This window comes from Centropristis striata, chromosome 8 (assembly GCF_030273125.1).
Source record: "Centropristis striata isolate RG_2023a ecotype Rhode Island chromosome 8, C.striata_1.0, whole genome shotgun sequence".
Classification (NCBI taxonomy): Eukaryota; Metazoa; Chordata; class Actinopteri; order Perciformes; family Serranidae; genus Centropristis; species Centropristis striata.
The window spans coordinates 12,088,363-12,108,844 of record NC_081524.1 but is presented as its reverse complement, the minus strand read 5'-3'; the positions used below and the strand labels follow the sequence as shown (position 1 = coordinate 12,108,844).

The 20,482-nt window shown below is 40.8% G+C and overlaps 1 protein-coding gene across 1 annotated transcript; it reads right to left on the bottom strand.

Annotated features, from left to right (window-relative positions):
* Positions 1 to 225: 225 nt before the first annotated feature.
* On the bottom strand, positions 226 to 8,807 carry crabp2a (cellular retinoic acid binding protein 2, a). Its single transcript, XM_059340120.1, has 4 exons — positions 8,594 to 8,807; positions 4,000 to 4,178; positions 3,228 to 3,344; positions 226 to 970 (listed from the first exon to the last, which is right to left on the bottom strand). The coding sequence occupies exons 1-4, from the start codon at positions 8,673 to 8,675 to the stop codon at positions 920 to 922; spliced, it is 429 nt and encodes a 142-aa protein (XP_059196103.1). The 5' UTR covers positions 8,676 to 8,807; the 3' UTR covers positions 226 to 919.
* Positions 8,808 to 20,482: the final 11,675 nt, after the last annotated feature.

Genomic DNA, 20,482 nt, shown 5'->3' with positions numbered 1-20,482 from the left:
AAGCGAAGCGAGGGACGAATAACGAGGGCAGAGGGACGACGGACGGAGAAAGATGGATGGAAGACAAAAACACGGAGAGGGAGCGAGAGAGACTGGAAGGGAGGGGACAGGCAAGTTATTCTAGTTGCAGACAGCTGACAGAAAGACTAAAATAAGATGGAGCCATCTAATGTGCACATATTCTGCAGCTACACTCACAAACCATAAAACATGTGCACTGTTAAATGCCTTTATGCCCCTAATGGTTTTCAGTACAGGAGGGCTAAGAGTCGACATCGGGGTGAGTTAATATCATGCTTTTATTGTTTTCCCATAGAAAGTGTTGTTTCCTATGATCACATTTCATATAAAAGAGACAAAAGTAAAAACTTTAGCAGTACTGTATCAGACTCCTATTGTAGTAATAAATATAAAATGTCGTCATGAGATAGAAAAGGTTAAAGTTGTGGGGCAGGGCTGAAGGAAGAAGAGGGGCACATCAAAACTGACCTGAAACTGGAAGAGCTCAAAGATTGGTTTACACATCTACAAATATAGTCTCACACCTCGTCTGCTGCCACACCAACACACACACACACACACACACATGCACACACACACACACACACACACACACACACACACACACACACGATGCCAAATAAATGAGCTGTCACTCAAATCTAACATTCATGTTTAAAACCCAGCTGGTCACTTTTGATGGAGCTGGAGAGACAGGGGGATAACTCAGGAGCTAAGACCGCCGTGTAGATATGTGACATACTAGATATGGTTACTACACTTATTACATAGTGAAGCTAACAGAGATACTGGAATAAAACTATAGACTGCTATCTCCCAAAGCGGGGAGTAGAGATGCGAGTGGTGATGCAGGAGAGGGGGAGCTGGAAGGACGAAAAAAAGTGAGAAGTGCTCTTGTTCATTGTCGCTCGTAGACTCTCGTGCATATCACATCATCTGCTCGCATGGTCTGAAAAGAGAGGAGGAGGAACTGATGTTAAAATACTGGCATGGTTATTGACGTGTTACTTCAATGTGAATTCATATTAAAGTTAAGTATTTTATAGAACAAGTCTATAAAGAAACATTTGATCATTTGTGTATTAAAAACGTACCCCGTGTTATTCAAATAAAAAAAGTTCAGAAAACTTTTCACTTTTAACACTTCCATGTAAACTGTCTTACCTTTCTGTGTGAGACTGTGTTCTAAATAGTAAAGACTGTTTATTATACTGCATGAGTTTTGTTGTAAATTAATGTTTTGATATACAGTCATGGAAAAAAAATATTAGACCACCCTTTTTCTCCAATTTGTTGTTCATATTAATGCCTGGTACAATTAAAGGTACATTTGTTTGGACAAATATAATGATGACAACAAAAATTGCTCTTAAGAGTTTAATTTAAGAGCTGATATCTAACCATTTTCCATGGTTTTCTTGATGATAACCAAAATCATTATCAAGAAAACCATGGAAAATGGCTAGATATCAGCTCTTAAATTAAACTCTTATGAGCTATTTTTGTTATTATCATCATATACCTTTTAGTTGTACCAGGCATTAAAATGAACAAGAAATTAAAGAAAACAATAATTTTTCCATGACTGCACTCTCATTCAAAACTGTTGAATGCAGCCCCCATTTACTACAATTCATAGAGAATTTTCTCAGTTTTTTGATTATTCCTTCACTGTGGAGATATGTGATAAAAACAAAGGTTTCATCACATATTCAAGATAACAAGGGGTGAGTCATTAATATACATTTTCAGGGTGAAGTATTCCTTTAAAGTTGATTCGCTCTAAACCTCCAAATTGGGCTATTTTAAATGTCTCCAGCACTTCAGACCAACATAATCTCACTGTGCCAAACAGTTTTGGACAAACATTATTTACGGAAAGTTGTTTCAGCAAACATGCAACTCTGCAAAACACTCACTTAGTTATATCACTGCTGGCTTCTGAAAAACACTTGTGGGTTTTGGTGCTAAAGTACATTTTAGGGAGTCTTAGATTTGAACTCGCTGTCGACCATCGAAGCAAACAACGCCCTGTAAATACTTCTGCTATGTACAGTGTTGTTCAATTCAAAATCTGTTTACTCCAGAGAGGACTGTGTAGGATGCATGTGTCACCGCCGGTTGGACGGGTATACTTTGGTTAAATAATTACTTGAAATATTTATCAAAATAAGTCTGAGTTAACCTGACGTGCCAACAGGGTGGAGTTTCTTACTAAATACAGTTCTTGTTTGTGGGCAGGCATCTTGTTATTCACAGGAGAGAGTTTGGTAGTTGGCAGCAACACAACAAAATGCTTGTAAAAATGATTTTTTTTTACAATCGGATTTAACTCAAAGCTGAAGAGTGTTTCTTTATCAGCCTGCTTTTAATACATCAGTAACATAATAATGATATGTTTTGCCTTGTTCTGATCCGATCAGACGCTGTCTGCACGCTCACTTTCATGACTTCAAGCTGATGCCTGTTTGTACATTTGTAATCGCGACAGACGCTCTTTCATCTTCTGCCAGGAGAGTAATTAGATTGACGTTATGGTGCTCTAAGACAAATTATATAATTATATAATCTAACGGCACTTCAGATTATAGTCTGCAAATTAAAGCGTCATTTTGTTTTACAAATGGGCTAATAATAAAGAAAAAAAGAACACCAGAAGCTACCAGTCACATTAATATCAAGCCACAAAAAGCAACTAAAATATGATTAGATGATTAGATTAGATTGTTACTGAGATCTTCCAGACATTTAAATGAAAAACTATCCATCTCAGAAAATAATAAGTGGATAATTTAAAATAAAGGATGATGTATATCTGTATTTTCAATTTGCATTGATGATAATGGATTGTAATGTAGATTTGGGGTTAGAAAATTAAATGTGAGACAGCTAAATAAATACAATGTTTAAAATAAAGTAGGTGATTTTATGTTAGTGATGTTACTTAGCTCTTAGAAAGTTTGAAGCAACACTGGAGCACACTGGTGTTCTCAAAAAGCATTGAAATGCAACTATACAAGTTTCTGTCAAAGCTGATTTATAATTCTTGACTGACGCACAAACATGTCCACAACACTACAGGTAGATATGGTTCAGAAAGTTATTGACACCAAAACAAAATGACCCTGTAATGCAAAATAATCTACATTAAAGTGTTACCCTTATCGGTTCTAAGTCTGGTTTAGGGGATAGTTTTTGGGCTTTACCAGGATCAGCTTGCCGTCATTGGTGAGCTCTCGGGTCCAGGACGTCTTCGGCCCTTCTCCTTTCTGCAGAGTCTGCTCACAGCGGATCTTACTGTCAGTTTCCCAAAGTGGAATACTCTGAGAACAGAGGAAGAGAGAAGGAAAAAACCTTCAGATATATCATGTTAACTGTTAGATTTATAGATCATTGGATGCACAGATGTGTAGGAAACAAGGGGAGTGACGAGGGAGTGGCTGATGGAGAGAGAGAACAACAAAGGTGGAGCAGGGCCATCACTGAGAGGTGATAACTTGTGATGCGCTCATCGTTACTAGAGCAAAGCACTGGCTGGTTGCATGTGTTTGCTTTGGATACGGCCAAACAGAAAACATGTATGGGAAACAGGGAAAGCTACGGGGAGAATTAGGGAGGGACAGAGGGCAGGAGAGGGCAAGAAGGGGGAACGGAGGGAAGACGGGAAGTTGAAAGGGGTCGTAAAGAGTGTGAAGGAGCATATTGTAGCATGATAGGCCTTCAGAGACTAAGGGAGGAGGAAAGATATGCTCCATATCAGTCCAAATATGATGAAAAGCCAAATTAAACAGATTGATGTAATCTGGACAGCTCTCTCCCCAAACCCCTGTTTATTCTGTGTGTGTGTGTGTGTGTGTGTGTGTGTGTGTGTGTGTTTGTGTGTGTTGTGTGTGTTGTGTGTGTTGTGTATGTGTGTGTGTGTGTGTGTGTGTGTGTGTGTGTGTGTGTGCACATGCAGCAGAAAGTAGTGCTGTGTACCGTGCAGGGACGTCCGTCCACTGTGGCCTCGTTGAACTCCTGCCCCACAGTGAAGGTGATGTGAGTGGTGCGGACTGTAGTTGATGTTTTAATGGACAGCGTCTCTCCGTCCTGAGTGATCTCCACCAGTGGCTTGGAGGCTGCCTTCACCGCAATCACACGCAGCATCATGTTCACACCTAAAAAACAAACAAAAACACGTGAGACAAGAAGAAAGTGACAAAACTAGAAACAATATTTGAAGGAAGTGATTTAATGGGCTCAAAGCTCCAAAAACACTTGTAGTATATAGAACAGTTTTATTCTCCACTCAAGTACAGGAGCATTTTCAAAATAAGAGCCCCATACCACTAGCAGGAGATCAACTCATCCTCATACCTAAACATAACAGTTGCCATTTTAAACACGTAATTAACGTTGTGAATTGGTTGCAGTTTTGTTTAGTGAACTTGGTTAAGGTTAGGGGGAAAGACACATGGTTTGGTGTTACAGAAGATAGTTTAAAAAGCAAAATGAATGGACACAACTTGTGCAATTTAGGCAGTTAAAAAGGTGACTTATAGCATGACATATCCGTATCCTCACTTCCACCATTGCTTAACACTCCCTAAATGTCACTTCCGCCTTGGCTTCCTTAATAATTACTAAGGCCACTAGAGGGTGCCGTTTACTACTACTAGCTACTGTAAAAATGACCTTTAGAGTCTTTTTTTGGTCTTAATTTGAAAGACATCATGCAAAAGGGGGGCCCAAGGCAAAAGCTAATGCTGTTTGGGGGCTGTATGCATGGAAAAGTTTGGGAACCCCTGCAATATTCTCCAAGTGTTGCTGGAGTTTTGACCTCTTTAGACTTCTTTCCCTTCTCCATGCACCTTCGAAATACAAGGTGAAGTTGTGCCAAAATCTCGGACTCTGCTTCTACAGAAGAGATCTGGAGTTCATATAGAGGACAACACACAGAAAGAAACAAATCAGCACGTTTTACTCTTGCAAAACCTGTTGTGGATACTTAAAGTGAATATTCCCATGCAAGCAGTACACACCTACACTGAGGCAGATCATTTTATGCGTCACAGTGTTGGTTTATAGGACCTAGCCTGAACGAGCAAGGCAAACTAAACCAGTTTTTATCAAATTATGTAAAGCCACAGTCTTGTGGTGTTGCTGCTTGTTCACAGTGTTCTCCTGCACACTCAGGGTAACAGGAGCAGCCTAGCATTGCACAGCGCTGTCCAATAATGATGACAGAGGAAACAATGAGGTCATGCCCAGCACATCTGAATTCTCCGCAGACTTAATCATCTTTGCACACACACAGACTCAAACACACGGACTAATATGGTGATTTGTACTGTCTGCAATGTAATTCTCCATTCATTTACCACAAAGAGATAGCACACCCATACTCCCATAGAGTAAAACTGATGATACAGCGTGGGAAAAGAGAGGGAACCAGGGGCAGACCGGTGCAGGGGAAGGGAGGGAGGGAGTGAGGGAGGGAGGGGGGAGTCAGACAGACGAGGGGCAGTGGTCTGTGTGTGGTGTGTGAAGATCTCTGCCCAAGTGTGAGGGGAAGTGTGTGTACGTCGTCCAGTGTGTATCTGCCGCCGAGTTAGGTTTCGCACTTCTCACCTCTCGCACATTCCCACCTGTCACCAAGGGTAAATATATACACACTCTGAAATGCAAAGTCATTCAGCATGCATCAGGATGTCCAGGATGCACACTGCATGTACAGCAGACACAACACACGATTGATGTGCAGTGTCATCATGTGCAGATTATTTTTGCATTATGTAAAAATAAGTGTAAGACTGACCTCACCTTTTGCATCAGACTATACTTTGTACCAGATTTTTTTTTATACTATTTTTTTATACTTCTATAATTTTGTGCTAGATTTTCCGAATGGTGGCATTGCAACTTTTTAAAATTAATACTATTAATGCAGATGCAATACTATTAATTATAATATTTCCACCACTAGATACAGTATTGTGATGGCAAAAGCAGGCTTTGCAGTCGATCAATAGAAAATTAATTTCCATCAATTTGAGCTTGTTCCAGTTTTCTAAAAGTGTAAATATTTTTGGCTTTGCTCTGTCTTATATCAGTGGTGTCATTTTTAACCATTCTGTCACATTTCAGATTGAGTGATTTAGCAGTTTAACACATTTATTGATAAAACACAACTTCTAATTCCAATAACTATTGTGTAACAAAAAAATATATGGATTAAGCCTGAAAACAAAAATAAACAAAAATAGCCCAAAACAAAAAAAAGTCAATACATTTGGAACCCCTTCCCATTATTTATGTATATAATGGCTCTAAATCATAAAAAAGGACAATCTGAAAGGCGAGTAAGTTGATTTTGTGTTCAACACATGACATCATTGCATATGTCTTATCGCTCCAGGGACCATAGTTGAGAATATAGCACTGCTTGAGAACACAAAAGTCTCCTTCCTAAAACTTAAGATTATTTCAGGTAACATGCCGACCTGCAGGCACTGACTGACTCCTCTCTTCAGTCTGTTGGCTCAGACTGAAGAGAGGAGTCAAGTGCCGGCCTGTGGACCATTTGGGAGCGGCGGAGGGGGCCGAAGCTTCTCAAGTAACTGCCAGTTGTTAGAAGTTAGAAATTACCTGAACAGACTTTGGCACAAAAAATCACACAGACCTGGCCACATGAGGACACTCACAGATAGATAGACGTCAGGGGTCAGAGGTCAAAGAGCAGAGGGCAGAGGAAGCATTTGGGACAGATGAGGAAAGAGGGGAGGAGAGCCGGAGTGAGGAAAAGAAGAGAGGATAAAGGGGAGGAGGAGGGTGATGGGTGCTGACAGGCTGCGTCCAGCTGCGCTGTGCCCCCCAATGAAACCAAGGGCCATTCCTCTCTGTCAGTCATGCCAATGCAGAGGGAAATTATAGGAACACATGCTGTGATACGTGTGTGTGTGTGTGTGTGTGTGTGTGTTTGTGTGTGTGTGTGTGTGTGTGTGTGTGTGTGCGTGCATGTGAAGACGAAAAAGTTTTGGGTATGCTGTGAAGACTTTAACCAGCTTTAGTTTTAGTTTTTTATTTATTTTTATTTTTGTTCCTCTTCCATTAATACAGATCTTACTAATCTCTCTTTGGCACACAAGTACATTAGAAAAACACAAATAAGCAAATACCATGGGCCAATTGTGAAACAATTAGCCACCTCTCCTACACAGAAGCAAGACACAAAGACTTTGTAGTTGTTTAGTCTTTTTTTTCTTGTGGTCATTTTGTGTCTCTTTGTGGTTGATTTATCCCTTTTACAAAGTCATTGTGAGTCTCTTTGTGTCTTTCCAGCTGTTTTGCACCTCTTTGTAGTCATTTAATACTTGTGAGTGTCTTCCCAGTTGGCACCGGTCTCCTTGAGGGACATTTTGCAGATGAAGGCCTGGGGGGCCTCTGACACTTTGGGCCCCTGTGCCTGGTTGGTCCGTTCAGTAATCTCAGTATCCATGGGCAATACCCATGTCTATGCATGCAAAATCATGCACAGATGCGCACAAACGACCGTGCCATGTGATTATTGGTGCCATGTCATCACACTGCCTTATTTCCCTTGCTATAGCACGCCTTACAGAGAGAGAAAGGGAGGAAGATGATGAACAGAGACGCATTAAATGGTAACTGGTGGATCAGTCTATCAGGAAAGTTTGAGTTCGCGTCACGCCCAGTTAGGAGTCTACATTCAGATCAATAGAGCCATTTGACAGCCATTACAATAACCGTCATATGCAGGACGCTGTGTTCGTGTGAAGGAGAGAGAAGGCGGCGTTGTTTGATGCCATGTCATTTAATCTTTCCGTGCGCGCTTAGGTGATGATATGAATTCCAGGTGTGCACTGGCAAGTCATCTAATTGGAATTGGCTACTAACGACAGACGGCTCCGAATCCGCGCTCGAACACGCACACAGACACAGACACACACACAGACACACACACACACACACACACACACACACACACACACACACACACACACACACACACACACACACTGACGCATGCCCAGACTCCATATGCAGCAGTGATGTGACCAAACACTGAATCTCAGCAGCAGGTGTTGGTCCTTTTCTCCGACTGTCACTTCAGATAAGGATGCGACTGTCCTGCACTGTATCATGCCATAACGGTCCTCTCCAACACACACACACACACACACACACACACACACGCACGCACGCACGCACAATCCGAGGCTGTGGTACAGACAGATGTGCCGCCGTTTGCCTCTATTGTGTTAACAGGGGGTTAAAGGGGGAGAGAAGAGAGGCTGGCTGGGGGCCAAGCACTGAGTTTTGGGTTCTGCAGAATGACAAAGACCCCCCACCCATGCGGGTACAGAGGGTGATCCCCGCTGGTGCATAGACACAGAGGAAGATTTGACCTACAAATGTGCTGAGAAAGCTACAGTTTGAGCTGACGCGTCTGATCTGTGTCATTACGCACACAAATAAAAGCTTCATAAGAAACCACTCTTGCGCAAAAAATGAGTCAAGCTGCCACATTAGCTCATTGAGTTCTTCTTAACACATTTTTTAAATCACTTACCCAACTTTTTCAAGAGTTCCTCGAAGTTATCAGAACTCTTAATCTCCCAGGTGCCGGCGAAATTCGGGATTTTGCGCTCCATGTTAGGCTGCAGGTATGTATGTGAACTGTCAGGTCCAAGTATAGTGCGCTGCTCTGCCGGCGCGTCTTGAGTCAAAAATGCTGCAGCTGTCCCTTATGATTCTCTTGTGGGTGTGTGGGATGGTTTGACTCTGCCAGTCCAGTTGCTTCTGCCCTCTCCTGGGATGAGTGACCGACTCTCAGAGCTTTGCTCTCACCTATGTGCCGCCAGTGCACTGTTTAAGTGGCTGCGATGCAAATGAATGTCACAGAAAGCGAAGTTACTTGTGTCAGGATGCACACGCCCCTTTCCATACGGACACGCCCCACAGGACAGCAGATTACAGGCAAAGGCACTCAGTGCCTCAACTTGACCACGCCCCTGAAGGCACCATGTGCACCTCAGAGCTGCCCACACAGCTCGCATTAGGAGACACCGCTCATCCACGCGCGTACCTTGAATCCGCCAAAGTGACCGCGCCCTGATGGCCCCGTGCGCTCTGAACAAACCTCTGCAGACTTGATATAATATTATATAAAATGTTCAGGTTTGTGAAGTGTTTTCCACTTGTATTGCAGCCGGTAGTGGCGTACTTGAATGAATGAGTTCAATGCAGTGGACATTATAAGTGCAACAGGGAGGATGTCAGCCAGGCCAGTCTGTTGACAGAACATGTCGTCTTTGCAGGGCGGTGCGAAGGAAGAACCAGTCAACTGCCAGACTGGCAGACTGAATAGATGGCAAAGCTGGTGTGTGTGTGAGAGAGAAAGAGAGGGAGGGAAAGAGAGAGAGACACAGAGGCCAAGTTCACCCCCAGCCTCCTGTGCGCCACGGCGGTGTGTCATAAAAATAAAAGCGGTGGTAATGGGATACAGCTTCTGGCCTCGACCGGTGGGCTATCCATTTAACGGGGCCTACGTCAGAGGAAAAAACACCCCGAGCCCAGGAGGTAGGAAAGAGAGAGAGAGAGGCAGAGATTAAAATAAGAGGTGGGACTGGCGCAGGTCTACGGTGTCTCCTCAGAGCTTTTCGCCCCCCGCTGCTCAGACGGAAGAAAGGAGAAAGAGGAGGAGGAGACGCCGGGGCATTTGGAACAGCGCGTCAGACGGGCTAGTGGGGCAGGGTCAGGGGCCCTGCAGGGTCGGAGGTAGTCCTATAAAGAGCACGCACACTCACACACACTGCGCACATGCACGCACGCACGCGCTGATGATGGATGGCAACTGGACAAAGCCGACGTTAACTATTGACTCTTGATGGATGATCCCATCCGCTACACTGCACGGCGAATTAGCGTAAACCGGGCAACTCGGAGGAAGGAGGGGAGGCCCCCAACATGCCACAGGCTACAAGCACACACCCCGCTAACACATTGGATCAGTGCCAGACTTCTAACACAGACACACTGACTAACAAAGGTGAATAACAGATCAGATTGAAATTTGGTAACGTGATACGCGCTTTTACGCACAGACCTGCGACCAAATCCAGCGCCTTGCACCGAGCCCGGCAGCCCTGTTTGATGTGAACAAAGCTCGCTCTCTCCTTTACCAGCACACACACAGACACGCACTCCTCTTTGGCCACACACCATGCCACGATCACAGCATGTCCTCACAAGTTACTCCTGGGCCAAACAACAGAGATGAGCCATCAGACAGCCATATCAACTGTAATTTCCTCTCCAATCTCCTATCCTCTCTCTTTTCCGTTTTTCACCTTTTGCAGCTTACTTGCAGTTGTTAACCCTTTAAGGTTATTGCTCTGACAACAATAAAATAAAACCGCCAGTAAAGCAGAAAAGTACCATTTAAAGGCCATGATCCATGAAAATGTAGAAACACACAGGAAATACATTACAATGCATGCAATAAAGAAATAATATCCAGAGTGCTTCACATTAAAATGGCAAAGAATGGCTATAAAACAAGGGTAGAATGTCATAATTAATGTAAAAAGAGATGGAAATATAAACACCCCTTAATGATGAAATGAAAATGGAGTAGAAAGCATAATAATGCTTGAAAATAAACCCAACCCTGAATAATAATAATAATAATAATAATAATAATAATAATAATAATACATTTAAAAAAATACATGGTATACATAAAATCAAATAAAATACAACAATTTAAAGGATTTGCAGCAGTGTGTGAGTGCACAAGTGTGACGCAAAGTGCGAACAAGAGTTTCAGGCCTGTACACAGACAGTCATAATAATGTTAATGTCAAAATGAGGAAATGGGGAAAAATATATGTACAGATGTGTGGCAAATTAATGGGAAAACCAACTTGAAGCGTTTAAGTATGGTGTTAAACAGCTTCAATGCTGTAGAGCTCCATTGGATAGATGAAAACTATTCCCATATAAGATATCCCCTCATTTAGTGTATACATAACCTTTATTTAGTCAGGGAATCTCACTGAGATCAAGAGATATTTGCGTACAGCAGAAAGAAAGAAAACCAAAACCAGACATAACAAAAGGACACAATATATTTATACATCACTCAGTTGATTTCAAGATGGAAGTTCATATTATATCATTTGGTCATATGAAGATGGTGGTGGAGAGCATTGTCTTACACTTTTGTCCAAAATTTTTCATAGGTGATCAGCTGGGTTGAGAAGTGTTTCATTTTATGTTTTTTCAAATTTGATGTACTTTACTTGAGTATCTGCTGCTTTACACTGCTAATCCACCACATCTCAGAGGTCAACATTGCACTTTTTACTCTATTTAATTTATCTGAAAGTTACTTTGCAGATTCAGATGAACAATACAGAGTACATAAATTATTATAAGGCTTTTTTTGGTCAACAGGGAACAATTCACAAGCTACCCAGCAGTTCTTTAAAGTGATATAAAATAAATATAATTATCTCCACCTTTACTAGCTGCAACTTGTGTGATGATCGCATTAATGCATCAATAACTGTAATAGGTGTACAGAGACGTCATTATCTGTATTTCTGTCTGTGTCTGTTCAACCAGCATATCATCTGTCTAGGTATTTGGGCACTTAGGCAGGTTGTATTTAATAACCTAATATTGATAAGCGTTGCATTTTTAGTGCATTAATTCAATATTGGCATGTAATTATGAAATATATTTCCACATTCTCATACTGTACTTTTGTCATTTAGAGAAAAGTAATGGCTGATAGACCAAAAAACTAGTAACAAGCAACTCTGGATAGAAGAAATATCTGTTTCCGTCACATATTTTTGCATTCTTGAATGACATATTCAGGTGCGGCTACATCCCTAATAATTATAATCCAGTGATATGACATACATTATTCTGAAATGGGACATTCTGCATAATGAATACTTTTACATTTGGTACTTTTTTAGTGTAATTTGATGCACTCTTGAACTAAAAAGTAACATTTGCAATGCAGGACTTTTACTTGTAGCAGAGTATTTCTACAGTGTGGTATTATGTTTTTTTGCTTAAGTAGATTGTAAAAAATCAGATTACTTCTTCCACTATATAGAGGTATGTATACACTTTTATTACATATACGCATATTTGTACATATCTCTATTTACTTTGAATGTATGTCTCTATTTCTATTTTATTTCTATTTGCACATATCTTTATCTACTTAAGACTTGCATCACTGTTGTATATTTAGTGTAGCATCCTTTTTTCTTTTCTTTTTTTTTACATTTATTTCATTTACAAAGTTACTTTCTATTGTTATACAGCAGCAACTATCCCCCCCGAGGATCAATAAAGTATTTCTGATTCTGTATACAGTCATGGAAAAAAATATTAGACCACCGTTGTTTTCTTACATTTCTTGTTTATTTTAATGCCTGGTACAACTAAAGGTACATTTGTTTGGACAAATATAATGATAACAACAAAAATAGCTCATAAGAGTTTGATTGAAGAGCTGATATCTAGCCATTTTCCATGATTTTCTTGATGATGATTTTGGTTATTAAGAAAGCCATGGAAAATGGCTAGATATCAGGTTTAAATTAAACTCTTATGAGCTATTTTTGTTGTTAGCATTATATATGTCCAAACAAATGTACCTTTAGTTGTACCAGGCATTAAAATAAACAAGAAATTGAAGAAAAAGGGTATAATTTTTCCCATGACTGTATATTAAAGCGCAGCATCAGGCTGCTCTGGTGGTCTGTCGAACACGGCCTGTTCAGAAACAGGGAATTGATCATGCCCCCAGTTAGAAAGTGACTGATGCACACACAAAGGTTACAATAGAGAGTTGACTGTTGTTGGGAAAATTCATCTTCAGCTTCGCCGCAGGCCATTAGCATATTACCATGACACAACAAGAAATGCATCAAAGGCCAGTGAATCAAACAGGCAGCCGTGCAGTATAGCACAGCGACAGCCTCACCCATCTTGTGTGCGTGCTGTCCGGAGGGGGCTTGATAAAGAGCTCTGAAATGTGTGTGATGCTGCATGTCAGCACGTGATGACAAAGCACCGCTCAGCATTCAGGTCCACTCAACCGTGCTCTGCTCCTCTCAACCTTTCTCTCTCCACTCATTCCTTCCCTCTATTCCCCCTTTTCCTTTCTGCCTCTCCTTTACCTCACGCAACTTTCTCTTCCCCCTCCTCCTCCTCCTCCTCCTCCTCTTTTTCTTCCTCCTCCTCCTGTCAGGCTTTTGTTCTTTTGTGCTGCTCTGACACATTCCTCAAACACGCTGAAGAGGGGGAGAAGGGGAAAACAGAAGGGGAGAGGATGGAAAGGAGAAGAAAGAAAAGGGGGGGCAAAGTTAGTGAGAAAGTTAGAGACTGGAGTGCAGGTCATTTTTTATCTCATTGTTGTGGAGAAAAGGATAGGCAGTGAGTCAGCAAAGAGAGACGGAGAGCGAGAGAGCTGCGAGATCAAAGGCAAACAGATAGTGACAGAGATGGAGAGATTGAGAAACAGTGAAAGAATGAAGGCGACATATGTAAAGAGAGACTCCTCTGTCTTCTCTGAGGTATTAGTTTGCTCCTCTGGTGCCAACTTTATTTCACTCATCTTCAGTTCCTTATGTTCCCTTCCAACTCTTATCCGCCCGTATACTGTTCACTTCTTTTGTTCCGTCATCTCCATCTCTCTGCATTCGCTCTCATACCAACAACCTCGCTGGTAACTGATATCCCCAACTGCCAACGCAGAGGTTCACAGTCTGCACCGCATGCAAGCAAAACAAAGAGTATTGTGACTTGTTGGCAATAATGTTTGACTCTTGTCATCCTGAGTTCACGACAAAAGCACACTCAACAATAGAAACAAACCGCAATTATTAATACTAATTGTTCTGTTTCTCTACTGGGAATGCTGAAACTTCAGTTTTAGTCGTAAAATGCTGAATTAGTTAATTAATTGTCAAAAAAGTAGAATCTGCAACTATTTGATAAGATCTTGTTGGTCATTTATCATGCAGAAATGTGCTGATTGCAGCTTCTCTACTAGAGGATTTGCTGCTTTTTTCTGTGTTTAAACTGTTGGTTCAGAACGTTTAAAAGACGCCACCTTGAATTAGGATGGGATTTCCCACTATGGCATACTGATCAACAGATTTATGAACAATGAAAGTTATTCCTTCCAGTTTTACATCTACATTCATCTATTTAATATTTTTCTGCCTCCACCGCAGAAGCATTATGTTTTTAGAGTTTTCCATACGTCCAACTCATTCTCGTTAAACGTAAAATCTCAGAAAAACACTTGAGGGAATATCTTAAAAATTCAGCTAAAACATCCACTTAGACTCAAGGATGAACTGATTACATTTTTTGAGGTTAAAGGTCAAGGTCACTGTGACCATAACTCACCATAATTCAAGAATTCAAGCTCTAAGTTGTGACAAAATGTCACACAAATGTCTCAAAGGATAAATGATAAACAGTTGCAGAAGTGCCTAGAGCATAATAACCTTATTTTACCACTCTGTCTCTTTTTGGTTTTACTCCGTCTCATTCAAATCAGGCTGAACTTTGCACCAGTGCTCTCCCCAGTGTGAACTGTGCCATATCTCCACTATCACTTCCTCTTGTGCTGCTTATTGTTTCCTATTTCCTCTCCTCATTCAAATGACACAGATTTGAACCGTACCTGTGGAACATCAGGACTGTCTGACCGTTTACCGTCCCACAGAGAGCTTATCTGTGTGTGGAATGTGAAGCTACATGCACAGTATGACACTAAATGCAACATTTGCTGCATTTTATCCAGTGGTGTCCCAGCTGTGACCCTTGTTGCATTCATGTTGCAATCGCAGTTTTTGAAGAGGAGCTGCTTGCCTGCACAAGTTAAAGGTTGTGCATGTGAAAGTGTGTGTGTGATCAGCCCGTAGTAAAGTCACACTTCAGTGGCATTCTCCACTTTATCATCCAGATGACCTCCAGTAAAAACGGCTCACCCCTGTAACCCTGGTAATCCCAGATGTGAACTTGACCTTCCACGCCGCCAGCTCCTGGAAGTCATTATCACTGGCCTTTACCCTTTAGAGGAAGCTACTTTGCAAGATGTGCACATGCATGCAGACAAAAGTGCCATGAATTACAGTATCTTTCTCCTATGATCTACTTCTGTGTCAGTGGGGGGTTAGGGCCTCCCCAAGGGGTCGTACGATAAATCTAAAAGGTCGAGAGAAGATTAACTGGACAGGAAAGAAACAAAAATGTGTCTGTGACACAAAGTGGGGTCCTTTTCTTTAATCTTTGCTCTTTCCTTGTGAAATACTGCACAATTCTGCCTCTGTCCGGCCTCCAGAAATGATCATCGAACATGCAGAGATCACCCACAGGTCACAGACATGTAGAGCAAGAGATACACAGTTTAATTTAAAGGGGTCACAAGCCCAAAAGTTTGTGAGCAACTGCTCTGTATGACTTGCACAATACCAGTTGTACACAACAAACAGCCACAGTAACACACACACACATTCACAGCCAAGAGTGTGTGCGGCGCTGCGGGCTGCTGGCATGCTGACCCACCAAAACCATGTGGGTTTGATTAGAGCAGAGGAGATGGCAGCATTTAACTAAATTCATGGAAATGAGGGGCAGAGAGTGAGGGAGGCCAAAGAGCTGTGTGGAAAAAGATAAGGAAAGAGGAACTGAGAAAGAGAATGGAGACTAAAAAAGTGTGCACATGTAAGAGTGTGTCTCTGTGCATGTCATGTGTGTTATCACTGCTTTGCCAAAAAAAGGGGTTAAAAGTTCCTTGTTTCACTGCTTTGTGTGAATTCTGTAAATGCAGCTTTGTCTACAGAAATGTGTGTGTGTGTGTGTGTGTGTGTGTGTGTGTGTGTGTGCTTGTGCATGCTTTGTGTGTGTTGAAATCTTCCTCTACCAGACATTTGTTACTCATTTATTCTTCTTCTCTTGTAAATTTAGATCTTGCGGGAATCAAAGTGTCTGACACAAATCATTGCTAAAAATCCTGCCCACACACACATCACATCACTGTTCGCAGGAATTCTTATATTTACGGCATCAGTGTGTGTGTGTGTGTGTGTGGTTGTGTTTTTATGAGTCAAGCTGAGTCTCCTTGTGTACATGAGACTAAACCTCCAGATGCCTGGGCAGTTGCACCCAGACGCCTGTATTACTCACACTCTATTCCTTTTGTCCTTCAGCCCCCCCTCAACTCCTAAAATCTCTCTTCCCTCCCCCTCGGGTCTTTGTGGTTCTAATTATCGCGCTCATTTGTTATGAGTTGGTCTGGACGGAGGGACATTGAGAGCGAGAGCAGAGGGAGGTTAGATTAGGAAGAGCTTATTTTATTTTGTGCATGATCTTTTAAACACAAACTTCCCTTCTGTTTTTGCAGTTTGTCCCCTCTGTGGCTGCCACCTAGACTTTAACGAGCCCCTCAGAGGTGCTACAGCACTGTAAAACAGCATTGTATTTGGCTGAATGATGCTAAATTGCTTTACGCTCAACAGGAAGATAGAGGACAACAGAAGGGGAAGGGTTGAGGAGAGGGAGGTCAAATATGTAAAGAAAGGAAGTGAAGTAGATGGAGATGCTCATGAGGACGGTCGTGTGAAGTACAGTGAGTCAAAGTGGACGAGAGTGGAGGTGGGATGAGGGAAAGCCGAGAAGAAAAACAAGCGCTGGTTCCCATACTCTTGTTGCTTTTCACTTTATTTTATGTCCATGTGTTTTGTTTTTCCTGAAATCACCCAAAAAGTTCAATAAAAGTGCAGCCCTGCTTTTTTTTTTTTTACCCCTCCTTCTTCGAGCCCCTCCACCCTCACACCGCCTCTCACTCTGCACTCATTCTTTTATTCTCCCGTTGCCTTTCCTCTTTGACCCCAGTCAACGATTGTTGTTCGCTTTTGCTTTTTCCTCAACCATGATTGTGTGTGTGTGTGTGTGTGTGTGTGTCTGATGGTGTGCACATATGACTATATGCAGCTTTGTGTGTGTGTGTGTGTGTGTGTGTGTGTGTGTGTGTGATGTCACTGATTAGGAATGACTATAGTTGAATTTTTCACTGGAGGTCAACCTCTGGTCACTGTTACTGTACGTGACCAGTGTGGGTCCTTAAAGTCTGCAGAATGACCTGACGAGCTGGTGGCATATTTATGTGTTTTATTGTTTTTAACACTGTAATTCTCAGCAGACATGTCAAACTTTTGGTGGCTCTGGGCAGGAAACAGAAAAATAACATGAGTTTAAGTGCGTCCTCCTGTAATGCCTACCTGATCATGTGATTTTGCCATGAGCCTGTGCGATTAAAGGATGGGGGGGAAAAAACGAAAGCTAAATTATAAACTAAAGAACACTGTCTTTCTGCCTCTGCAACAGAATCACAAAGCACTCAATTATAGAAGTTAACTACAGAGAAAGGGGAAGGGTGTAAAATGATGCTCTGGGGCAGAATGGAAAGTTTTAGGGATTTTACGAGATCAAGGCTGCGTGTCTTTCCGAAGGGATCATCTGTGAGCTCTACTACCAGCTTCACTGTCCACCAAAACAAACTCTTTTTTGCTGCAACTGCGTACCTTTTTACAAAAAACATTTTAAATGATCAGACTGTGTGGAGTTATTTCCACGTGGCAGGTGGAGCATTCTTATCTATTGGTGCTCCGTAGAGAAATGTTACTGTTAGAACTGCATAGCGACCACCTCCAGTTGTTTCAGGACTTTTTAGGGGTTTAGGATGACCTGTTTGAAAATGTTCAGTGTATAAGCACAGCAGGGAATTTAAAGTAGTTTGTTTTGTGGTCCAGCAGAGGGAGCTCTTAAACTTCACTACCAGGTGGACTGATTAAAAGGCCTACTGATCTACAGTCATGGAAATCTAGCCATTTTCCATGTTTTTATTCATAATAACCAAAATCATTATCAAGAAAACCATGGAAAAAGGCTAGATATCAGCTCTTAAATTAAACTCGTATGAGCTATTTTTGTTGTTATCATTATTTTTTCCCAAACAAATGTACCTTCAGTTGTACCAGGTATTAAATGAACAAGAAATTGAAGAAAACAATGGTTGTCTAATATTTTTTTTCCATGACTGTATCACCAAACTCAAATGATAAATAAAAATTGAAAAGGAAGTAAAAAGTCATAAAAGTGCCATAGGAGTGCTGGAAGAAAGAACAAGTGTGTAAAGTAATATGACAATATATGTGGATATGTGAAGCGCAATGAATAAAAATAATAAATAGATGGATATAAAGACAACAATGTCACAAAGAAAAAATGAAAGCATTTTCCTTTATTTTGACACTTATGTATTCATTTATTTTGGTATTTATTTATTCAATTCAAAACAGATAAATGATAGCAAAAGCAATAGTATTTTTTATTTCTTTATTCTATTTCTTCTATATCTTCATATTTCCAATTTGTTTCTTTTTTTGTATTTAGTTTTCAATTTATTCCCCTCTTTTTTCACATTTATTTCCTTTTTTTTTAAATCATTCTCTTTTTATATCGCTCAAAAAAAAAAGTTGAATCTACAAGGCTTCGTTTCTTCAGTAAATATTCTGCTTACATGATGCATTTTGTCAAATACATCTGTGTGTAATCAATTTAATTTCCATCTGCAGGTTAATCCAGAGTTATAGGAGGTAAAACTTTGAAGGATCAAAAGTCAGGTTTTAGGCCTCTGTAATGGGTAGAAATTGAAGAATATGTGTGGAAAAACAAAGACAGTGATGGAAAATATCCATCTGAGATGTAGCTGGTTGATTTGTGTGCTCAGATGTTGGGAATTTCTAATTGGGAGGAACAGCTGATATAAAAAAAATTTAAAAACCAACCTGACCAATGTCAGCCTACATTCACAGTTCACAAAGCACAAATCTGAAAACACTGTTTACGTGTTCAAATTTGTAAAAAACAAATTGACTCTTTTTCTCCGACCTCTTAAAATTGTGCAATGCTGCCACCATCTGTGCGCCCAGAGTCTCAGCATGAGGAGAGCATGTTGAGGCTGATTTATGGAGTGTGTGAAATAGTCTTATCATCTCATCTTCCATACAACTTCAGCTGCCCGAAAAGCTACTGTTACTGTCATCATGGCAGAATATATGAAGATCTACATTTTGACCGCGTGGGTAGAAATCAAAGAAAGATTAATTGAGTTTCTGCCTGAATTTCAACTTCATATGCAGTTGAAGGGACAAACGTTTAACTGAAATCAAAACTTGTTCTCTTACCTTGAGAAAACGTTTTAAAGACCCCACTTTGAATAAAGATGGGCATTTCTCACTGTTTTCATACTATCAAAAGAGTTATTGTCAATGAAAGTAATTATTCCTTCAAGTTGTACATCTACGTCCATCTACAGTCATGGAAAAATTATAAGACCATTTTTTTCCTTCAATTTCTTGTTCATTTTTATGCCTCGTACAACTAAAGATACATTTGTTTGGACAAATATGATGCTAACAACAAAAATAGCTCAGTTTAATTTAAGAGCTGATATCTAGCCATTTTCCATGGTTTTCTTGATGATAAGTAAAATCATCATCAAGAAACCATTGGAAATTACTAGATATCAGCTCTTAAATTAAACTTATGAGCTATTTTTGTTGTTATCATCATATTTGTCCAAACAAATGTACCTTTAGTTGTATCAGGTATTTAAATGAACAAGAAAGCAAGGGGAAATCAAGGGTGGTCTAATATTTTTTTCCATGACTGTATTTAATGTTTTTATGCCTCCACACGGAAGTACTAAATGCAACATTTGCTGCATTTTATCCAGTGGTGTCCCAGCTGTGACCCTTGTTGCATTCATGTTGCAATCACAGTTTTTGAAGAGGAGCTGCTTGCCTGCACAAGTTAAAGGTTGTGCATGTGAAAGTGTGTGTGTGATCAGCCCGTAGTAAAGTCACACTTCAGTGGCATTCTCCACTTTATCATCCAGATGACCTGCAGTAAAAACGGCTCACCCTAGTAACCTTCTGAGTAATACGTATCAGGCTGATAACAAAAGCTAGCGGCTTGATTTGATTGTTCATAATCTTTTTGCACTTCTACACCATCTAGTTTCTATTATATTCAAGGGAAGGCAGATGTCTCATCCAGAGGTGTGGACTCGAGTCAGACTCGAGTCATGAATTTAATGACTTTTGACTCGACTTGACAATGCCAGATAAAGAGACATGCAACTCGACTTGGACTTTGTAACTTGTGACTTGTGAATTCACTTGGACTTGAGCCTTTTGACTTGAAAAAGACTTGCTGCTTTCCCCAAAACCAAAGATTGAGATGAGACAAGACAGGACAGAAACTGCTGAGGAACTAGTTGTAGTGCAATATGCTCTTGTTATGCACTTTTTTTTTCAAATGTGTTTGAAGAATGTTCTTGCAAAAAAAG